Genomic DNA, 17,243 nt, shown 5'->3' on the forward strand with positions numbered 1-17,243 from the left:
TCATCAGGAGTAAAATTGTCAATGGTCTGTGATTTTTTTTAAATCTTGTATTATTTTATAAAAGGGTAATTTCTGGGTAGAACTTGTCAAAGTTTAGTGTTTATTTCACTGCACATAACCTTTTGTAGCAGATGCAAGTAATATCTCTTGTTTCATAGATAACTGGTTAAGGGAAGTTAATTTGTGGTGCCCCACTTTAAAGGTCCTCTGTTACTACGGTAAGAACATAACATTCTGTTTTTGACTTCGGAAGTTCTTTAAAATGCTTACATACGGTAAAGTATAATAAACATAACTATGTTTCTTTATAGGTTCTCAAGAAGAACGTAAACAGATTAGATATAACATTCATAGTAAATATGAAGAATACAATGTAATAGTGACCACGTAAGTATTGAGAAAATTTTTTTGGAAAAAATTTTGTGCAGCCCCTGAATTTTTAAAAAAATATTTTAAAAAGTGTTAGTAATAGGAAGGACAGTTTATACCAAGAACTATGCAACAAAATAATGGAATGGCTTACATTGAAGATTCAGGCATTTTTCATTTTGGTGTGTAATGAATGCCAAGAAGTTTTTTGCTAGTACATCAGGTGACTGACAGTAGTTACATAAAGGTTTTATCCACTTGATCAAAAGCCTAGTCATAGTAAGATTCTTAGTTAAAGTAAAATTTAAGATGTCCCACCAAAATGAAATGAATACAATTAAGTCTCACTCTTTCAATGAAAAATTTTAATCGGAATAGAAATAAGGATGGAAAATATAACTGAGTAAGTTAATTGTTACTTGGTAGTAACTATTTGGCTTAAATATCCCACAATACTTTGTTATGTCATGTTGCATTTATTATGCTAGGTTAGCTTCATATTAACTGTCAGTATTTGGTTATTACTTTCTACTGATTCCTGTAGGAGACCATGATCAAAAGAATTTATCCAACATTTGTCTTTTATTAATAAAATGGACTCCATTTTCATATATAGTCTTGTTCTGCTAGCTGCTATCAACTGTTATTTCTTAGATGTAGTCCACAAGTTTAATACAGTAGCATTATGTTCTTAAAAAATGCCATAGTTTCATGTCCTTTTTTCTGATTCTCCTTAAAATATAACAGTTCATGAAGCAAAGTGTATAACAGCTGCACATTACATACAAATTATACCCAAATTGGCCTCCTCCTAGGTGTGTAGAAGTTGTGTAATTACATTTAAATGTTTAAATTTTCTTTTAGCTGCATATTGCGGCTTTCATAACTTGACAAACATGTACATAGATAATTATTGGATACAAGTACATCAGTATTTATTTGAGATGAACTGTGTCTGGTGGTTTCCTTTAGGTACTGGCCTTTAGAAATATATAAATAAAAATCATTTTACAAAACATTAACTCTCACTAGAGTCGAGGCTCTTAAGGGCATAACCATAGAGAATGTTTTTTTCCCTGGTAACAGGTATAATTGTGCAATCAGCAGTTCTGATGACCGTAGTCTGTTTCGACGGCTGAAACTTAATTATGCGATTTTTGATGAAGGCCATATGCTGAAGAATATGGGCTCCATCCGCTACCAGCACCTTATGACTATTAATGTAAGAGAGTGTTTGTGAATTTATCCAATTATAATAAAATTTTAGGTTACGTATTTTAATGTTACACTGTTTTATATCAGGGGTCACCGAACTTTTTCTGTAAAGAGCCAGATGGTAAATATTTCATGCTTTGTAGGCCATTCAGTTTCTGTCACTTGTTCTTTGCTTTTCTTTTATTTTTTTAACAACGCTTTAAAATGTAAAAACCATTCATAGCTCCTTAGCCTTGATTTACCAGCCCCCATTATATAATAAACATGAATATCAAATAATCTATCTTCTTTCATTACCACATGAAACGTGATATGAAGACAAAAGTTATGGGCTTAAAAAACAAAATTCTTAGCTTTATCCATTCTACATTAAGTACAGTAGATAATAATTTTTCCAAATTACTAATCTTTTATTACAGAATGTTACATTTTTAATAATGGTGTTAAAATTTTTTTCCTTCCCTGTACACAAGAAACATGTAACTCTAAAAACAAAAACAAGAAACTAATCTAAATTTTACTTTGATTCACAGGCAAATAACCGTTTGCTGCTCACAGGAACACCTGTACAGAATAATCTCTTAGAACTCATGTCTCTGTTGAATTTTGTTATGCCACATATGTTTAGTAGTAGCACCAGTGAAATACGAAGAATGTTTTCTTCTAAGACAGTAAGCATAAATTAATATTTTTCTCCCAAATATGTAACTTCGTGTTTTACCTGGGCCATTTTTCTATTTTTATGTTTTTGCCTTGTTTTCATAGTATATATGCTCTGTGAAGTAAGTTTAAATAGTTGAGAGCCCTGAACTTGTGTGAGTTGGGAAGTCAGCCAAAATACAGTGGGAAATAAATTGGTGACTTCTGTGATCAGTGTCTAAAAGTTCTGGTTTTTAATATCTTAGTTTTCTGAAAAGGACACTTTTAAATTGGAAAACTCAGATACATAGTATTAAGGCAAGTTTGATTATTGCATCTTTTGTAAAATTAGGCAAATTAGTAGCATTTCTTTATAGGTAAACTAGAACTATGCAAAGGTAAAATACCCAGAAAATTCCTACGCTGGGAAATATGTTTTAAAATAAAAGTCCATAAATACAAAAGTAACAGTTGCTAAAAGTTACAGTAAAGAAATCCTGTGTAGAAGAAATCTGGTTAAGTTTTTTTCTATTGCTTAGAAAAAGCACAGTATAGTCTTTAAGAACTCCCAAATTTTCCAATACATCAATGCTTATATAGATTCTCAACTCTCTCCAGAGTCACATTTTGCAAGAATTTCTGTGATAATTCTGCTGCTGCAAATGAACTGCCTTTTAAACCTTCACTAATGTATTCCCTCCCACTTGCTGGCCTAACAGATCATAAGATACAGAGTACTCCTTCACATCTTAGAATAAAATTCCACTTAATTTCTCCAAAGTGATTAGGATCTGTCCCTGTTTTTCAGAACTCACAATTTGCATCAGCAGTACTATCTTTCTTTTGGGGTTATTTTCCACAAATATATATAAGTTATCTACCTCTCTTCCCCTTCTCCTCCCTATATAAACACACACACACTGTTTTCATGAAGAGTTACCTCAGCAATTAACAATGACTCATCAGTTAATGACTTCTGAACAGGCTAGTGCAGTTCAATTTCCTTACCATAGCAGAGTACATAATTACATGTCATAAAACCTCAGAATAACATAGGACATTGTAAGAAGTAGATTACAGCCCAGAATTCAAATGTAAAATCCATCAAGAATGAATTGCATTTCTGTGGAAAATAACTCAGATTATAGTGAGGGAGATTTTGATGTTGTGTAATACTGTTACTGTGATCAGTTACATGAAAAATTTCTAAAAGGATATTTTCTTTTACTTAGAAATCAGCAGATGAACAAAGTATATATGAAAAAGAGAGAATAGCACATGCAAAACAAATTATAAAACCATTTATTCTCAGAAGAGTAAAAGAAGAGGTAACTTGTATATTTTTTATCATGATTGTTTTCTAAAAGTCTGTTTTCCTCTTTATTTGAATGATTTGCTGAAACTATTTTCCTTTCTAGGTTCTCAAGCAGCTACCCCCCAAGAAAGATCAAATTGAATTGTGTGCAATGTCAGAAAAACAGGAACAACTCTATTTGGGTCTTTTCAACAGATTGAAAAAATCTATCAATAACATGGGTATAATCTGATATTCACAATTTTATGTGAAAAATAAGCCTGGACTGAGGCTGCATTTTGTTTAGTTATATGATAGGGGGATTTGCTGTTTTTAAAAATTACTTGGAATTTGAAGAAATAATTTAAAAACTTCTTGTTTGCATTGAGATATATTTCAACAAACAGCTATTTGCTTGGGGTGTTTTGTTTGGTTTTGTTTAATGTGTACTCTTTGGATCACAGAAAAAAACACAGAAATGTGCAATGTCATGATGCAGTTGAGAAAAATGGCCAATCATCCTTTATTACATCGCCAATATTACACAGCTGAAAAACTCAAGGAAATGTCTCAACTTATGCTGAAGGTAAGGATTTCATATTATGCTAACACTCAGCTTTATTAAGACAAGGTTACAGTGTTAGGCTAAAAATCAGTCAGACCTAATGAGCTTATTAACCCATTAACCACATATTTTTAAAAAACATTTTTAAGACGAAATTCAAGAAAATTAGAAGGACATCATAGTCAAAAAGGACTGACAGTCTACATCAGGAGTCAGCAAGCTATGGCCTTCGGGCCAAATACAGCAGTGGCTATGACTTTAAAGCTTTATTCTAACATAGCCATGACCTTCTGTTTCTGTGTTGTCTGTCACCGCTTTCTCAGTACAGACACAGAGTTCAGTAGTTGTGAAACATCACTTTGCCTACAGAGCCTTATCTACCTACGTCTGGCCCTTTGCAGAAAAAGTTTGCCAACGCCTGATCTAGACTTCCATAATGCACTTCTTTATTTTATTTTTTATTTTATCTTATGTCCTGGGTAGTGAGTCATTTTTCTCCATTTATTTTCTTCATTTTATTTCTTCTTTACTGTGTTTTGTCTATAGTTTCAGCAATTACTCTTGCCTCATTCTACCAAAGTATCTATCCCTAGTTATCCTTACAGATCTTTGTGTTGAAAGCAACCATTTGTCTTTTCAATTTTATGTTATTTTAAACTTATTTTGGAAATTGTAAGCATATAAAAGTAGAAAGGATTGTATGATGAAATTCTCTGTCCATATAATCTCCACCCATTTTCTACAAATCATCTGGAATGACACTACTCTTATTTCATTTAGACCTCTCCCCAGGATTATTTTGAACCAAATTCTAGACATTTTTCCTTTATAAATATTTCAGTAAATACTTCTCTAAAAAGAACTTTTCCCCTCCATTATTATACCTAAAACATGAATATTAATTTCCTTTTCTAAATAAATCTGTTGCACTAAAATGTTCTGTAACTTAGATATTTTATCAGATGCAAACAATTTTATTAGACTGCTCTGATCATATTATAAATTATTTTCATTTTGAAATGTGTATTATTTTGTTTTGAGGAACCTACACATTGCGAGGCTAACCCTGACCTAATCTTTGAAGATATGGAAGTTATGACAGACTTCGAATTACATGTACTTTGTAAACAATATCGACACATTAATAACTTCCAGTTAGATATGGACTTGATTTTAGATTCTGGAAAATTTCGAGTTTTAGGATGCATCTTGTCTGAATTGAAACAGAAGGTATTAAAGAAAAATGCTACTTCCTTATGTATTTGCCCAATTAGTTATACTTCTTTAAAACAGTCCTAGCATGGTGTGACTTTCTTAAAGCTTTAGTCTGTATCTGTTTTCTACATTTGTACAGAAATAAGTGTTCTGAGCCTTTTTGGAGCATATCTGGGAGCATTCTGGTTACTTTTCCTTGTCATACTTCAGAGAGAAAAATAAAAGTAAAATACATCTATATGGATGTTTTTAAAAAACAATCTTGTCATTATTTCATAGGTGACCAAATCTGTATGGTTGTTTCAGAACTAGTATTTTGAAGATACTATAGTTTATATGTGACATAGCTTAAATTTGTAAGATCACAATCCAAATAGTTCTTTTGTAGCTGTTCTAACTGTCCTTAAAAATCAAAACTGAGAACTAAATTTTAGGCCTTAAGTTTAGACATTAAGCTAATTTATATATAATTTAAAACAATAAATTTACCTTTGCTGTGATTATAATCTTTCATTTTATTAAAGAAACAATTGATCATTAGGTATTTATGCCATTTTATTTTTCTATGTATCTAATCCACATATGTATTTTCACAGGGTGACAGAGTTGTCTTATTTAGCCAATTTACCATGATGCTGGATATTTTAGAGGTTCTTTTAAAACATCATCAGCATAGGTACCTCAGATTAGATGGAAAGACTCAGATTTCTGAAAGGTCGGTATTCTTCATTTTAGTTTCAGAAAGTCTCTCCACCTTAAGAGTAAACGTTAGAATTTTAAGTGCGTAGAGCATTTGACAGAGTTGTATTGTTTTGAGGCTCATGTTTGATTATTTCAAATCACCTTAAAATGAGGAAAACTTTCTTTTAATTTTTTTGGTCTGAATTACATACAAAAATATTTTGAAATAGCTGTTAGAATTGTGTACTTAACCTTGTTTTCCCCTTTAAAACTCATTCAAAGTATAAAAGCACCTTACCTTTAAATCCAGATTATTTTTTAAATCTTGAGCTTTTCATATTTTAAGGGTAAGTGGGTCATTTTGGTGGTTTATTTTTTTAATTCCCAAAGGTTGAAAATATTGTCTTAAAAAAAAGGAATGCTTTTTCTAATGTATTTAAACTGCATTACACATCTTTAGTACTAGTTAAACAGCCAGAGTGAATTATTTTTTTCCACATTACAGTAAGGGTAAAAGTCTTGCTAAAGAGAATACATGGATATAGTTTGATCTTAAGATGCTTAGTTCATCAGGTATACTGTCTATAAGTAGCAGCTAACACACTTAGAAGGTTAAATATTGCAAAGCCACATGCAGTATTTCAATAAGCTAGCAGTCATTAAACAAAAGACAAAAGTAGATCTTTAGGAATTAATCAAATCTGAATAACTGAATTAAAGTGATAATTAGTAAAGAGATAAATAGTACAGAAAAGAAGTTTGAAAAGGTCTTTCAACATAGTAGATACAGGAAAACGAACTGTAATGCCAAAAGCATGTATTTACATTGTTAAGTTTATATTCCATGTGATATGACTGTTTTCAGTTTTAATTAAATACCTTTTAGTGAGATTTAATCTAATATATTTATCTTACAGGATTCATCTGATTGATGAGTTTAATACCGATATGGATATCTTTGTGTTTCTGCTGTCAACAAAAGCTGGTGGCCTAGGAATAAACCTGACTTCAGCAAATGTTGTTATACTTCACGATATTGACTGTAATCCTTACAATGACAAACAAGCAGAAGATAGATGCCATAGAGTAGGCCAGACTAAGTAAGTGTTTTCAGTTGAAATTTATTATTAATCAAATGTCAGTTTAATTTGTATAAAATATTATAATATAGACTATCAATGTCCTGCCTTAGTTTTTATATTCAGCGAAGCGTGGCTTCTGATATATTTTATACCAGCAATGTTGAATAAGAACTCAGCTATGTAACCTATTCATTTTCTAGTAATTAAAATAACCTTCCACCCCAACCCAGTTAGTTCTGCAGCTAAAGAAACTGAAATATTATCAATGGTCCAGCCTCTTTGAAAAAGATTAGTAATTGAAAAGATTTGATGGATAAACCATTTAAGAGACAGATGTCCTTGGTTACATTCTTTTGTGCCCCATTACCTTTAAGAAATTGGTTGAGTTGTACAAAGCAAAACTGAAGAACAAAACAACAGCAGACTCACAGACTACAGAAAGGGACTAGTGGTTACCAAAGGGAAGAGGGTGGGGAAGTTGGGTGAGGAAGAAGAGAGAAGGATTAAAGGGCATTATGATTAGCACATGTAATGTAGGGGGGACACAGGAAAGGCAGTATAGCACAGAGAAGATGAGTAGTGATTATAGCATCTTACTAAGCTGATGGACAGTGACTGTAATGGGGTGTGTTGTGTGGAGGGGGGACTTGAAATATGGGTAAATGTAGTAACCACAATGTTACTCATGTGAAACCTTCATAAGATTGTTTATCAGTGATACCTTAATAAAATTAATAAATGAAAGAATGAATGAAAAAAATTAGTTGAGTTGTACATATTTTAGTTTAAGTAAGTGTTTAAATTTAACAAGTAAGAGTTTAAATTTTGACATTGGTCTGAAAGAGATAAAAATACCTACAGTCCAACATTCCTTTCACATGTAAACAGTGTTTTCTTTTTAGAGTATTTATTGTATTTCCATATGATAATATGTTCATTTATGAACCAATTATTTACTAGTACCTATTGTGGGACTAAAACCTCCCATGTAGTCTTTATATTTTACTGCACTCCCTTACTTTTTGTCTGAATTATTTCTTGGAACCTGATAAGCAAAGCATGTTCCTTTTTAACATGAAACACCTATGTGGATCCGAAACTGTTTATTGTAATATAGTTTTACCAGTGATCTTAGAATACAGGTGTCATTCTTTCTTTTCTTAGAGCAATAGGAAAGGATATTTAAAAGTTATAGCTCAGAAAATGTTAATCTCAAGTTAGTTTGAGTAAAAGGAAATTTTTACCTTATGGATATATTTGTTACACAATTTTCAAATTATCCTTTTGAACCCTAAGATGACTTATATCAGTTATATGTATTCAAATACTTTTAAATTAAGTAACCAACAGACATGTCTTGTACTTTTTTTAGAGAAGTACTAGTTATAAAATTAATAAGCCAAGGGACAATTGAAGAATCCATGCTAAAAATTAATCAACAGAAATTGAAACTAGAGCAAGATATGACCACAGTAGATGAAGGTAAGTTGTTTATAAGCAGAAACCTTAATACTTCTTTATATGAAAAGGCATCAAATTAGCTGTAGCAAGAGAATAACAAAGATGGTCTGAGTTTTTAACTGGAATACAGTTTGAGGATTTCATGGGAGAAGATAAGCATATTCATTTCCAAAGTAGTACAATAACAAAGATCATTTTGTCAGATTTATATAAACTTTCGGACTTTGGAAATTTCTCTCTTCCATCCCTCTGACACCAAAACATCTGGAAATAAATTAAAATTGGATCCATAATTTTATGATTTACATATTATGTAAGGATTATTTATGAATATAAAGATTTAAAATAACATGGCATAAAATTAACTTATTAAAAACTCTAGTATTTATAGTGACTTAATTTTGACTAGCAAATTTACTGTACTAGAAGGTAATAAAGTACATTTTTCAAAACTAAGTTTCCTGTGAAAGCAGATGAGTGTAAGAACTCACAAGAGAACCCTTTCCACTCCCATCTTTTTGAAAAAAAATCATTTTTAAAGTTTTATAAGCTTAAAATTATATATATATATATACATACACATGTATGTATATATTAGAAGATAAAACATTCACATAGTTTAAAATTCAAAAGAAAAGAAGAAACAAAAGTCTCCTTCCCACCCTGTCACCCAGCTTCCCCATAAAGGTGACACATTAATTAGCTCTTTTTTTTTTAAGTGTGTGACCAGTTATTTTATGCCAATAGAAGTAAGTAGATACTCTTTCTTTCTTTAACACAAGTTAGCATGCAGTCTTTTGCATCTTGCCCTTTTTATTTAATGTTAAATTTAATTGGCAAGTCTTACCATTATTCTAATAAGGATATTTCTAATATTGATGTTTCATTTCAGTTGATCAAAATTCTGTTGAATATTTACTATGTCCCAGTATTTATTAGGCACTCTCCACAATAAAGAATTTAATACATTTTAATCTGTCTTGAGAGAGAAAGATAAATGATGAAATCAGTATGTGTCCTTTCTATATGGTATTTATTTCCGGATGCTCTGCCAGGTTGGGGAAGTGGGCATTAGAGAAAGTTTAAGAAACAACTGAGTTAGACCCTTAAGGTTGAGGATAAGTAGGATGATCAAAACATAAACGGTAAACAATAATTACTAAACGTGTGGATTTGGCAGCCCACCAGTTTCACATTAGCCAGCCAAAGCAGTAGAGGGGACACACAAAGTTTACTCCACTAAGCAACATTTTTCCTGATTATTTTGTCAAGACAACTTTTTTAATTTAGTAAAGTGATTAAGTACATAAGGTAAAATCTCTTTTAGCAATGCCAGCAAATATCCAGATACATAGATTTTATCCTAGTAATATGTCTTTAAATAGAATCATCAGTTAATCAAGCAGGGACTCAACTATATGACTGTCAAACTCCCAGCTGCCTTTAATTTTCCTTACCCGTAGGTTGTTTCTCATGTGCTAGTTCACTTCCCCAGAAACATACTCTTTCGTGAAGTGAGGATGTTGGGAGAAGTAGTAAATGCCCACTGGCTGCATTCTCAGAGCTGAGGGTCAATGAAAGGAGTGAGGGCTGTTGTCATGTTCAAATAGTTAATTTTCCTGTTCCCAGTAGTTACTTTCCATTCTTCCATCGGCTTTTCATCTTCCAAAATTTGTTCACAGCTCTCTATCCAGTAAGAGATCTTTTTCTTCTGGTTTTCTCTTCTGTTTAATGCCCCCTAACTTCTTTTCCATGGCATTTTAATGGTATTTCAGGTGAGAGCAGAGGTGGTTTGTATGTTCAGTTGTTTCCAATCAGAATTCGTGTTAATTTGTATTTCTATGAATTTGTTTAATCTACAAATTTAGCTATTTCACATCAAAATAGCAACTTATTTCAGCTATGCTGTCAGGCCACTAGCTTTAAAACGTTTGGTTGTAAAGGATTTCCTGCCAGTTACCCCTTCTCTTCTGTAAGAAATTTTCCTCTTGTTTGTTAAAGCTGTTTGTCTATCAGTTTTTCCCAGTGTTTTATTTGGTAAACTAAGGATACATTACGGTCTCTATTTAATCTCTTACCTCTAATGATTTTGTCTTGAGCTTTGTCCCTGGTTTCATTTAAACAATTTGATGAGAGTACGTCATGTATACCCTTTTTTTCATCTCTCACAGTGAGGTCCTTTCCCCTGTAAACAAAAAGTATATTCATAATTGAGCATGTCTGTGCTTTATGTTAACGGTCTGTGTGCACTCCCCTCCCCGCTTATCAGGAGCTCAGAGTAAAGCTGCTGCATCCGCAGCAGCACCCTCTCCCTGGAAATTGCCAGCTTGAGATGCAAATTCTCAAGCCCAGCCCTGTCCCTTCTCAGTCAGAAATAGGGTGGGACGGATGTTTCTGATACACACTAAGGATTGTGGTTTGTGTGTATGTGTGTTTCTTTATTCTCCCTTACCATGAATATATTAATTTTCTACCTTTTAAAACTTTTTTATTATGGAATTTTAATGCAAAAATGTTGAAAGCATAGCATAGTATGAATGAATCTAAGAGATGTAACATGTGCCATCTGCCTTTTTTGCCCCTATGAACCATTTCATATCAGTTGTAGACATGACACTTCGTTCCTGATATTTCAACATACTCTAAGTTGCCACAGTACCATTATAACATCCAAGAAAATTAACAATTTCCAAGCATCATATTGTCCATATCAAGATTTTCCAATTATCCCCTTCATGTCTTTTAAAGCTTTATAAAAAGAGACAGAGTTCACATATTACATTCTACTGATTATAACTTTAGTATCTTTAAATGTAAGAGTCTCCTTACCTTTTCCTTCTTTCCTCCTGTCCCTGCAACTATTGTAATATTAATTTTGGAGTGTCTTCTTGTCTTACTGTAATCTGGATTTGTCCAGTTATTTACTCATGGTGTCAGTTAGTTCAGGACAAATGTCAAAGTGAGGTATGTTTGTGATAGAGAAGTGACTAGTTTTGCTACATTTATCCACATCTAATTTATACAGTTACTCACAGCTGTGATTCAGAACTAATACAAATGCTTATGAATCACCAGTTGTATCATTATTGAAAATTAATAAGTCAGTTTTTCTAAAAAAAATCTTGAGTGATTAATTGAATGAATTAAGGATGATTAGATTCTGTGCCACCTTGACACAAGATGTTTTCACACCTTAGAAAGGCCTGAATATTCCTGGATATGTATATAGGTACTGGGGTCCCATTTAATTGAAATTTGGGGCAAACATTAGGAAAAAGTAATTTATTGTGATTAATACTCAACTGGTATTCTGTTCTCAGAATTTTGTTTAGATGTGTCAGTTAAGTCTAAGTGATTTATCTTTGGACTGTAAATATAAGTGTGGATGAAATTATTTGTGTTTGGAATCTAGGAGCTTTGTTGTTTTCACTATTCAGTTTTTTACATAAATGTTTTTATTTAGCTATAATAATAGGATATGATCCAAACTGTCCATGTGTACCTTTATATTCCTATCTACATAACAAATCAGAAATAACTTGTAGGTTGCTGTGCTGGCAGTGTATGAACATGAGCACAGAGGAAGCAGGGATTCGGGAAGGTTTTTGAACAGGGAATGACACTGAAGAAAACTGGGCATTGAAAGATAATTAGGAGTTCACCAAAGGTAGAGGAAACTGGAGAGAGAGAATATATTTTATTAAAATATTTTCATTAACCTTTTACCACCACTTTCTGACCTGCAGGTGATGAAGGAAGTATGCCGGCAGACATAGCCACATTACTAAAAACGTCAATGGGCCTGTGAAATAAGAATTGTGAATTCCTAATTGATGAGAAAATACCAACTTGGTGCACTCAAGGACATTTACATTATGACGACCATGGGGTTTATGAACATTTCTACCTTTTTATAATTTCCATATTACATTTCTCATAGTATGGACAACTTTTTTGCCACTAACTGATTTCTCCAGATGCTCACATGTGAAATTTCCAAAAAAGCCACAAATAATGTAGTCCTAAAGATGTTGAATAATCATTTTACAACAGTTTTCTGAATGGGGATTAGTTGGTGATTGTTTGTAACAAATATGCTAATGCTTTAGAAATGTCAGTATTTTTGTAATTATTTCTACCTCCAAATATATATATATTGTCTTTCACTGGATAATGTGTGTAGATTTTTACATGTGCCTTATTTGACAATGCTTATGTCTTATTTTTGCTTGTCTCATTTGAACTTCCTTTTTATTATGTCAGTTTAAAGAATGCAGCTGTATAGATGATATAGCCTTCATTTTATTGCTATTTGAAGCAGATGTTCACCACTGTCAACAAGAACTCAACCTGAATTTAAAGGTGGCATTCCATATACTAACACCCCCAGGTCCTTCTAGTGCTTCTGTTCAAACAAATTTCTTTGGCTAGGCACTAAGTTGTTTTCCAGTGAGTGGTGACTAAAGAAGCCCTCATCTTGCTCCATGAATGAATCCCTTCTGTTCATTTCCCACCTGCACTGATTGTGCTTATTACTCTAGCTATTCTTGTGCATGTTTTCATTGATTTCTCTCTCCTGGCTTTTGCTTCTGAAACTGTTGCCCAGTCACTTCCGCTCCAGGTCTCTTTACTCTCTAGATGGCAGTTTATTCCTGCCACATCTCCACTTATCAGCAAAATGTTGGCAACATTTTTCTAGCCTGGCAGAATAGATTAACAGGTTATTTCACTACCCAGCAGACTGAATGTGACTTCACATTAATGCAGCATTAGGTACTGCATGGAAATAGGTCATTAACTTTAAACTCTTATCAAAATATAATTTGCCAGTTTCTAGAATTTCCAGTACAGGACCTCCTGAAGAGAGAACCATTGTTCAATTCCAATTCAGTGTGGGTGACGCAGTGAAATTTAGAAGTAAAGTTGTCTACTTGATGTTTAGCTCTTTATTAAACCTTTCTTTAAATTTTTGCCTGTCAGTCTATATTGCTGTTTTTATTATACATCAGTTTATTTGTATAACTTGTGAGTTTCATGTGTTTTATTTTTATTATGTAAATATCATTATAAATAAACTTATTTATAAATCAGATATTTGTTAACGATTGGAGATTATACTTCCAAGGCATCCTGATTTACTAATTTGCCAAGGTAATATAACCCTGGGGAGTTGGAGGATTAATGAACTTTCACTGTGATTCTTAACGTCCTATGACTCACTAAACATACCCAGACTTGAAGGCATATTGAACATATTCAATATATTTTAGTGTAATGTGGCTAAAAGGAATCAGCAAATACTATTACTACCTCCTTCTGCAGCATGCTACCCAAATCAGCTACTTAGGCATTGTTGTGAATATCACCTTATAAATCTCATAATGGATTCCTCATAACTTTTCTGTTATGTGTCTCTAGGGAAAGACTCTTTCTTTTGTTATTGTTAAATATATATCTTTAATGAAATGTATTCTCCTAATATGTCTTAGACTTAATAGAAATACTTAAAATTATAAATTTATTTTCACACCCTTTTTAATAGTTCCTAACCCTCCCTTACCCTCAAAAAAAAATACAATATTGAACACAAATGGCAATCATACTATGTGCTTAATATTGTTTGTTTCTCAGTAAACTGGAAATTTTTACTTAGAATGTATTCTCATTAGTCCCTTCATGGTCTGATGTCAGTAAACATAACTCATTATCAGTTAGGGGAGGATAGATAAAAAGCCACAGTTGTTGGATTAATATCTTGACCAACTGAAACAACTTTTATTTTTCTAATTCAAGTCATGCAGAGCTAAAAGACATATGCCTATGTGTTTTCATAACTCTTCCTGACCCAGTAGACTGGAAAGTATTCCAGTAAATGTTTATGTTGAAACATTCATGTTGTTAGTTGTTGGTGTTATACAGTGGTTAGATAGGAGCATTGGGAGCTTTGGTTTCCGTATGTGTAGCCTTAAGCAACATATATTTAAATGATCCATAAAATTAAGGAACTGATTCTTTTTAACTCTCTAATTCCCAAAATGTATGCAGTTTTCTTTTTCTGATTATAAATGTAACATGCGATTCAATTTCTGCTCTGACTCCTTCATATCCTCTGTTACACTTTATCATGTAATCAGCAAGGAAACATTTAATTTGGGTGCAGGATGGGATAATGGAATGTGTTGTCCTTCAGTGAAAAAAGGTAAAGTTAATGATAATGTTATTGAAATGAGATATATTCTTATGAAACCTGCTGTGGTTGCATTTTATCTTTGCATAATGATCTGTGTAAGTAAGTGGGACTGATTACCTTATTTTGAATTTTCGTAATTTTAGATAAGCATTGCATTTATCACTTCTAAATTCTGTTTTCATTAAAGCTCGTCAGAATGTAATTATATGGAGGCAAATGAACATGCATAAGAGGGAAGAAAAGTTAACACTTTGATTACCTAGATTACAATTTGAATTTCTTTTGTGAAGGATGATTTTTTTTCTTAGGACTTGGATGACAGAGTACTTTGCAATGAGATTTACTCATCTGTTATAATTTATTAACAGCCACTGTTGGTAAGATATCCAAAGAAGCAAGTTACTTGGGACATACACTTTGTTTTTATGTGTAATCCTTAAAAATGTGTAAAGTATTTAACATTTTTTCCCCATAGAACATTGTTGGTAGGAAAGGAGTACATTAAACAAGGTCATACTTAGCTGTGCTTTCTTTTTCCTTTTGTTTCTCCCCGACATGTTCTCCTCATTTTTGGCTTCTCAACTATGTTCTCCTTCCTCACCCTGCATTTCAAGTATAAGACCCTTTACTTGACTAGTCTGTTTCCATATATAACATGACATACTAAGATTAGATAATCCAATCTTAATAATGTTAGGTTAATTGAACTAAAATTTGATGTTCCAATAATTGTTTAAAACGGGTTGGATGATCTAGTTACAGGCATACCTTGGAGATACTGGGCATTCAGGTGCAGACAGCTGTGCTAAAGTGAATACGGCAATAAAGTGAGTCAATTTTCTTGATTTTCTAGTGCATGTAAAAATGTTTATACTATAGTCTAACGTGTGCAGTAGCATTAGGTCTAAAAAAAAATGTATGTACCTTAATTTTAAAACACTTCGTTGCTCAGAAATGCTACCCATCATCTGGGCTCTCAGCAAGTCGTAATTACTAATCCTGATAACCAGAACAAATGATAATGGAGGACTTTACAGTACAGCAAGAATTACCAAAATGTGACAGAGATGCAAAGTAAGCATCTGGAAAAATGGCCCTGATAGACTAGCTCAGTGCAGGGCGGCCACATCTTTGTTGGTGAATTCCCTTCTTCAATTACCATTTTTGTGAAATGTCAAGTGGATTTGTCACTGAGAAACAGTTAGTGCAAGTGCACCCTTTGCTGTGTGTGTGTGATGAACAGACATGCAGTGACCAGTCACTAACAGACTTTGAAAGATCGGTTGTTGGTCATGCTGTGCATCTGTTCCTTACATAGCGCTCTGTGGACTGCCGAGACAGAAGCAAGGTTTATACTTTATGGAATTACAGTTAACACACCATGGTAACTGAAGTCCAAACCATTTGGAGGAAAAATGTGTTACTTAACTAAACCATTGTGACTGAAATTCATACATGATGGAACTGGTGCAAAACTAGGCCTGCCTGTGTTATCATAAACTTTTTTTCCTCATTTGTAAATGTGAAGCCATTATGAAAAAAACGATACTAGAAACGAAATGCCCTTTTTCCCCTTCCTTTATTTTTTTTTAAGGCAGAATATAGCAAAAGTAAAAGCCTTGGTGGACCTGGGGAAGGGAGTGTGTGGATAATGGCAGGCTGATTAACCTCTTATCTGATGGGAGTGACACTGTGAAGCACAGCAAAGTCTGGGGGCAGCAGGTACCCCTAGAGTTTGGTTTGGGGCCTTCGTTGCATCCAGTCAGCGATTGCAGGAATGGCTTGGACCTTCTTCCGCAATGTCACCAGCCTGGGTAGGATGTCCAGTAAGTCAGGTTTAAAGACCAAAAGTGTGGTACTGCAAATTTCCCAGTAGAAATCTGCCCAAGTTACCTAGTTTAAAGGAAACAAAAATTTCCAAATGAACATAAAAGATAATAATCTCCTATTCTAAAATTAGTTTTTTAAATTTGAAATCTGTTACTACAAAAGTGAAATGGGTGTTTGATTAAAAATTACAGATCACACCATACCCCCAACACCAAGAGGTTACCAACACCTCTGTGTATATGGTATTTTTCTATCTATGTATTTGTGTATGTTTTTACTAAAATGGGATTTTACAGTACATACTCTTGTAACTTGATTCAATCTCCACCTCTCTCTGATAGTGTATTTTCCTTCATCTAATAACACAATCAGTATTTTTTTCGTCTGTTCCAAAATGTCCATTATAGGACAAAGCAGAATCATTGGATGTTCAGCCAGTAAGGCAGGAAGAGAAACATTTTAGGAAAGGCTGTTGAAGAATCAGTGGGAAGAAATGAAGGGATGTGTGGTGAGGCTGAAAGTTGAGACGAAAGATGTTAAAGTTTGCTTCTGTGTCATGCCAGCACTGGGCAGACAGTGGTCTGAGTAAGTCATGAGAGCGCCTCAAAAAGCAATCTATCTTGTCTCCTAGAACACAGCCTCCTTGGAGACAGGGACTCTGACCTACCACAGCATCTAAGTCAGAGTTATATTTTATTTTCT

At 33.1% G+C, this 17,243-nt stretch overlaps 2 protein-coding genes across 6 annotated transcripts in view; one reads left to right on the plus strand and one right to left on the minus strand.

Moving 5' to 3' along the window:
• Positions 1-13,613, plus strand: part of SMARCAD1 (SWI/SNF-related, matrix-associated actin-dependent regulator of chromatin, subfamily a, containing DEAD/H box 1) — an 88,355-nt gene extending 74,742 nt beyond the window's left edge. For all 4 annotated transcript variants that reach the window (XM_036914102.2, XM_036914101.2, XM_036914103.2 and 1 more), the window contains 12 exons: positions 159-218; positions 312-387; positions 1,456-1,591; positions 2,118-2,255; positions 3,456-3,551; positions 3,642-3,759; positions 3,982-4,103; positions 5,124-5,312; positions 5,894-6,012; positions 6,896-7,078; positions 8,433-8,542; positions 12,268-13,613. In XM_036914102.2, the coding sequence (XP_036769997.1) occupies positions 159-218; positions 312-387; positions 1,456-1,591; positions 2,118-2,255; positions 3,456-3,551; positions 3,642-3,759; positions 3,982-4,103; positions 5,124-5,312; positions 5,894-6,012; positions 6,896-7,078; positions 8,433-8,542; positions 12,268-12,329 (1,409 nt within the window). In that variant the 3' untranslated portion in view covers positions 12,330-13,613. The remainder of the gene's footprint in view (positions 1-158; positions 219-311; positions 388-1,455; positions 1,592-2,117; positions 2,256-3,455; positions 3,552-3,641; positions 3,760-3,981; positions 4,104-5,123; positions 5,313-5,893; positions 6,013-6,895; positions 7,079-8,432; positions 8,543-12,267) is intronic.
• A 2,660-nt stretch (positions 13,614-16,273) lies between these two features.
• HPGDS (hematopoietic prostaglandin D synthase) overlaps positions 16,274-17,243 on the minus strand; it is a 111,877-nt gene continuing 110,907 nt past the window's right edge. For both annotated transcript variants that reach the window (XM_036914106.2, XM_036914105.2), the window contains one exon: positions 16,274-16,604. In XM_036914106.2, coding sequence (XP_036770001.1) covers positions 16,440-16,604 — 165 coding nt within the window. In that variant the 3' untranslated portion in view covers positions 16,274-16,439. The remainder of the gene's footprint in view (positions 16,605-17,243) is intronic.

The sequence above is a fragment of the Manis pentadactyla genome, chromosome 5, assembly GCF_030020395.1.
Source record: "Manis pentadactyla isolate mManPen7 chromosome 5, mManPen7.hap1, whole genome shotgun sequence".
NCBI classification, from domain to species: Eukaryota; Metazoa; Chordata; class Mammalia; order Pholidota; family Manidae; genus Manis; species Manis pentadactyla.